Source organism: Astatotilapia calliptera, chromosome 23, assembly GCF_900246225.1.
Source record: "Astatotilapia calliptera chromosome 23, fAstCal1.2, whole genome shotgun sequence".
Lineage (NCBI taxonomy): Eukaryota > Metazoa > Chordata > Actinopteri > Cichliformes > Cichlidae > Astatotilapia > Astatotilapia calliptera.
In genome coordinates, this window is record NC_039323.1 from 7553303 (window position 1) to 7559584 (window position 6282).

General features: G+C 38.1%; 1 protein-coding gene across 4 annotated transcripts in view; it reads right to left on the reverse strand.

Annotated features, from left to right (window-relative positions):
• The window catches only part of osbpl1a (oxysterol binding protein-like 1A), a 32213-nt gene extending 26056 nt beyond the window's left edge, over positions 1 to 6157 (reverse strand). For 3 of the 4 annotated variants that reach the window (XM_026158021.1, XM_026158019.1, XM_026158018.1), the window contains exons 1-7: positions 5840 to 6157; positions 3760 to 3905; positions 3590 to 3675; positions 3434 to 3508; positions 3204 to 3315; positions 2998 to 3083; positions 857 to 1001 (exon numbers count right to left, since the gene is read on the reverse strand). In XM_026158021.1, the coding sequence (XP_026013806.1) occupies positions 857 to 1001; positions 2998 to 3083; positions 3204 to 3315; positions 3434 to 3508; positions 3590 to 3675; positions 3760 to 3895 (640 nt within the window). In that variant the 5' untranslated portion in view covers positions 3896 to 3905; positions 5840 to 6157. The remainder of the gene's footprint in view (positions 1 to 856; positions 1002 to 2997; positions 3084 to 3203; positions 3316 to 3433; positions 3509 to 3589; positions 3676 to 3759; positions 3906 to 5839) is intronic. The other variant, XM_026158020.1, reaches the window with a different exon arrangement.
• Between the last annotated feature and the right edge of the window lie 125 nt (positions 6158 to 6282).

Consider the following 6282-nt stretch of genomic DNA (forward strand, 5'->3'; position numbering starts at 1 on the left):
AACATGGTTGTTGTTCAATAATAAAATTATTCCTCAAAAATATAACTTGCCTAATAATTCTGCACTCCCTGTAGTAATAAAAATTATGCCTCTGACTGGTTTCTGCTCATAAACAAAACAAAAAAATAAACAAAAACCAAAGCTTAGAAACTGTTGAAATAATTAAGGCAACAAATGAACCTTTGGGCAAACGGCATTATCCAGCTGAGTCCTTTGTTAGATTTTAGAACATTTAAAGTAAACCTGCAAATTTTCTTATTTTCTGTTACATACATGTTGTTACAAAGATGAAAGGTCATATTAAACAAAGCAAATGTTTCATACAATGAGGTCATTGCATGTACATGCAATCCCTGTTAAACACTCACATTTTTTTCTACATTTGGCTCTATATGATGTCAGAGAGAGAGAATATTTCTAACATGGTCATCTCAGACACACAGTTCCAGCTGTGAGCACAGCAGCCCCGCCCCCACATTCTGTCAGGCCTTCTGTTTTTGAGGGACAGCCAATCAGAAGAAAGCGGGTTTAAAAGAAAGGCGCAGGAAGCTCAAAAGCATTGTATCTGACATTAAGTGAACAGATGGGCTGCAGAGAAACCAAGAAAAGCCAAATAAAGATTATTCTAAACTTTGAACCATGTAATAGTCTACTGGAGACCAATAGAGTCCAAGAACCATAAAATGGAGCTGGAAATTAGCATGACAAGTTCCTTTTAATTTCTTAAGTTTGGCTGTGCAGACAGTCCTGGCAAGACAATAAGTTCATTGTTGCTTCTGGTATTTGTGACAAAAAGGAAAATTATTGAATATCTCCCAGTTATTCATGGTTGCCAGCTGTGGCTGATGAATCATACCATTCTTGTTTTGGAAGTTGGGGTTGGCTCCACCCTTGAGCAGCTTCAGGGCACACTGCCTCTGGCCTCGATAGGCTGCACAGTGCAACGGAGTGTTACCTAGCAGATCTGTGCAGTTGATGTCTGGAGGCTTCTTCCTGCAGAGCTACAGAAAACACACAGGACAGAAACAGGTGTGCTGTGTGAACCCAAGTGCCCTGATGCTCCTTATTATTCTGTTAAGAACTGAAGCATGACTCCTTAGATTTCTGATGCAGCCACAGAGAGCTGGAATAGTTAAGACTGCAATGGCTCTCTAAAACTGAACTGCCACTGTTCCCTTTATTTTTCTGAACACTGCAATTGAAAATATTGATTTGTGTCCAGTGGTTTCTCACTTCAGGCTTTTGTGAAGTATTGGATTTCAAAGGGCGTAGCTGATGGCACCGTGTTCACATGGTCTTGTGAACACGGTGTGATACTTTAGGGTGTAACTGTCAGTTAAGGCACAAAAAGTCTCTGTAATCACGCTAATCTGCTTACAGTGTGAGTGCCAACAGGCTGTTTAACAAGTACTCTTACTTGCTAAAATGTAACATTTTAGCTTTATTGTACTAACCTTCACTTATTACGCCACCATTTACTTCAGTGAAGCATACCATTATAAAATACAAGTATATTTAGGCAAATGCACTTAAAGTATTACATCTAATACAGAAAAACACCTCTGTGTTTGTGTTCTGCTCAAGATTGATTTGATTTGATATACCTTTATTAGTCCCACAATGGGAAATTTCATAATTTCATAAGGCTGCCGACCTATTGCACGCAATGGCGGCGCCATCATTAGATGAATGAATCTCTGCGATCATCCATCAGGTCATGACTGGGATTTCTCCTATTTCTTACTTTCATATGTTCAAATACTGGTAATCTGCTGTATTTGTTTTTTAAGCTTGCAACATTTGTTTTTACCCGTTTTCTCATTTATTTTAAAGACACACTTTACACATTATGAAGATCATGGGTTTTTGTGACAGGCAGGTAGTAACAAAGTGCCTAAAGACACTGTTTAAATGTTGTCAAGTTGTCTGTTGTTGGGTTGTTATTTTGTAACTATCTGATACACTGATACAACACAGTTAGACGTCTTTTTGTGCTTGAATGATTTATAGGTGTGTTCAGTTGCTTACAGGAAAAATAAAAAATTCCTCAGAAAACTGTCACGTACGAGGACTGGAAGTGACGAAGCAGCTAATGTCCAAGAAATCTGAAAGATCTTGAAAAAAAACTGGAGAAGTATTGCTAAAAAAATCTGCCTGCCTGGAAACAACGTATAAAGAAATAACGTGCCTAAATAACAAAATATAATGTCTTGTTATAGTCTAAAACATGTTGATGTTTTGGTTTCGCTAAATTGTTAGAAATGCCATCGCACTGATTCCAAGCCCCAGTGTGATAAACTCGTATTACTGATATGTAGATTGAAAGTAACAAATGTTGCTTTTTAAATTCAAAGATTATTATAAAGAGAGAACTGCAGAAAATGTCCACTGAATGCTGAAGTCATCAATTTTCAGACATTTGCAATGATTACATAATTATGATAGTTGTCAAGTCATTTAATGGCAGTTGTCCTCATATATCATGTTACTGCATATTTTAATTTGTAACAGTTTATGAGTTTTGCTTTCACAATATGATAAAATAAAAGTAAAATGTACACCGTTTAAGGAGTGTCACAATGTTACAGAGGATTTATGAATCATATTCTAGGCATTACTGAACAGGAATTTATCCTCATCTGTCCAAAAGCTTTAGTGAAACTGAGGTCTGTGGTGGGTCTACAGACCTCAGACCAGGGCTAACAAGCTAGAACTGATTTTAAACACATTCCTTTACCAAACTTCCATGATACCCAAAGATCTTTGCCCGGATTAGCTAAAGACATTCCAAACTATTTCAGGACAGAATGTAAAACTCAGACTTCTATTTTTAAGAGTTATTTAATGATAAAGAGCCTGGCGCAGAATCACATAGTGGGGAGGACACAATCTGCAGACTATAGGGCTCCCCCTATAGCTGCAGAATCTGCAGCTATAGGGGGAGCCCTATAAGACTCAGACTTCTACATTGTTAGGCTTCAGTTATCTGGTACTTACCAACTGAGTTAGCGTTGAAAGGTCTCCTTCCCGTGCAGCATCCAAAAGTTTCTCCTCCAGCTTTCTCTCCTCTGTTCTCTCAGCCGCTGTTTTCAGTGACAAGGCAGGATTTAAAAGAAGAAAATGTAGGTACTATATAAGCATTTTGCATGAAAAAAATTAATTAACACATTTCCATCTCTTTGCTGACAGAATATCTGGCTCACCTTCCAGCATGCTTCTGATCTCTGCATTTTGTGTCACGTCTTTGGGAATCTGTGCTGTCCCATTGATGACAGTAGCACACGCACCATAGTGCAGCAGCAGCATGACAACCTCCTGATCAATATGTGATTGATTGATGGATAAAATATTTGCATAAATACTACTGTTAATGATATGCAAAGCATGAAAGGACTCAAAATCTGAAATGAAAATTGCTGACACATTAACATACCTTTCTTCCTGTGAAAGCAGCTTTGTGCAGCGGCGTATCTCCAATATTATTGGGCAAGTTAACATCTGCCCCTGCCTGGAGGGGAGGGTGTGATGACACATGTGTTACCTCTGCAGTTACTCAAAATCTCCATGCTTTGAAGAAAAGAAACATTACCTTGAGCAACTCCTCAACTACATCTTTGTGTCCAAAATAGCAGGCCAAGTGAAGCGGTGTCCATCCCAGGTTAGATTTACTTTTTCCTGAAAAAAAAAAAACAGGACATAATGAAATAAACCAGCCCACAGCAGGCACATATATTTTCTCGATATACACAAATCACAGACCTTTGCAATTGATATTGAGCTGTATCTCTTCCCTTATCTTGGACAGGAGGAGCCTTTGAACCCCAGGCAGATCTCCATTCCGGGCATATCGTAGGAACTGCTCCTCTGGCTCCAGCTCCTCCATAGACCCCTGCATAGAAAACCCCCCAAAAAAAGAAAAAGAAAAGGAATGAAGACATTAAGGCTTTTTAATTTTTTTTGTGAATAAAATTGTGCTTCAAGGAAAACCTATCCACCTAAAAGACACCCAGGAACTAAAGAGAATTGCTAATCATAGCATATACTTTGAAATCATTGCATTGAAACTGGAATAAATTATTATTTGGACCATTCCTGCCTATAATTTCTAATGCTAAAAAAATGGGTAGTGTCTAAATTCAATAAAAAGACCTGATGACATACGTGCGACATTCAATTAAATTCATTTCACCCGATTCATAATAGAAGTCATCTTGAGGCAAGTTACAGTCCATACAATATCATGTGATTGGGACAAAAGTAAACTGAGCTACAAGTGTAAAGTCAGCGGTTGGCTCATATTGCTTAATAAGTCATCATTTCTCCTGCTTTAGGACATGTGAAGAAAAAGTCACAGGAGTTTGTTATGTCACACAATAAGGGAGAAGAAGGAAATCCAAATTATTGCAAAAGGCAGCAGTCACCAGACCAGCCTTACAAGAAGGAAACACATCTTGCCTTTCTCTGAAAAAAAGTCCACATGACATGACATTCTAGTATATCTGCAATTAAATCCCAGTATGGAAAGAAAAACAGATAGACAAAAAGCTTAGTTAAGCAATGTTTTTAAATGTCATGTGGCTGTGAGCAAGGATTCGTGAATCACATTGACAGGACAAGACAAATCAGACTGTGCAATTATGACGTTGGCAGGGCACCGGGGTGGTTTGGAGAAGCAATGAAACAGGTTTACCTGGGATTGAAAAACATGTGACAGTAACAGTTAAGTGACCTGACTCAAACTGCACACTGCAATTTCAGGAAAAGCATGTTTTAAAAAAACAAAACAATCATTTGCCAATCCTGATCAGAAAACCTGCAAAGCCTGGTTTGATGTCTCTTAATAAAAAAAACAAACAGAAACATTTTAAGTCAATCAGCTTTTTAAAATTTCTTTCACTAATGCTCAATCCACTCTCTCATTTGAGGTTTATTTTTGCTGCGGTAACACCCAGGGCTGATTATAATCTTTTAATAAGATAAACATATCATAAAATATTTTTTAAAGGCTTATGTTTCAGTGTGCAAAGAAAGCATGTTTACTTGTGTATAATGAGGTTTAATATGGATTTAATTTTACATTTCCATTTAGTGTTACTTTACACTTCCACGCAAAAGTACTACATTTACCAGGCAATTTACTTTTTACAGTTATTCGAAAGATTTTACATTAAAGAAATAAATGCAACATTTTTTTTTCCAAAGTTGTCCTCTTCTTACAACCCCTTAAAAAGCATTGTCCCTATGGCTGTCTAGGAGTTGTTTGCGATTCCAAATAAACCTTTTTGATGAACAAAATCCAATCCCATCCACTATTTACCCAAAATATTAATTATTGGAACAGTAATAATAATAATAATAATAATAATTTGGAGAAAAGTCGGCAAATGATCACACATTTGCGGAGGACTCTCTCTCCCCCCCCCCATTCATTATCTCATGACCCCTTCCATTTATCTTACAACTCCTCAGACGAGGCCCTCGGTGTGGATAAAATACCCGAGTGTACAAAAATTTGTTAAGACCGTCTCCATGTCGAGCAGCTACACTGTGAAACCACTGATAAAGATAACATATTAGTCGCAATGACCAATTTTCTACAGTTAGACTGAATTTACCTGAACCTTTATTTCCTTACTTGATGTAGTATTTTACCTTCAAACCTCACTTCTTGCTCAACTTAAATCGTCTCAGTTGCAAGCTAAATTCCTCATGTGTCATTAGAATAAACACAGCAGCGACTGAATAAATACCGAGCGCGCGCACAGAAAAACACACACACACACACACACACACACACACACACACACACACACACACACACACACACACACACACTTACTACTTAAACTAATGCAGTCCCGTGAAGGTAAAATCCAGTGTTTTCAGGCAGAGCTGCTCACACAGGCCCTCTGTGAAGCTGCATGTGATATTTTAAGCTCTTCCTGCTGTCTCACTGCAGCGCAAACACAGCGGAACACATCACGCTGTCGCTCTTCACTTCATACGTTTCCCATTTATCGTCCAGCTGACCGACAGCCGAAAACTATCACTGCCCCTGTCTCTTCCCCCAGCACATGACACAACCTCCGTGCACTGTTTACACTGAGATCAGCTGATTATCGTGCAGCGGAACTCGCCCTGGCCCAATCCCACTCCTTTCAAAATAAAAGACTGTTATTGCAAATAAAGAGCATGAATAACAAATAAATAAATAAAATTGATGAATCTTAACTGCTGTCTTAAATTAAAATAAAACTGAGACGCTCTCGGTTTTTTATGTTC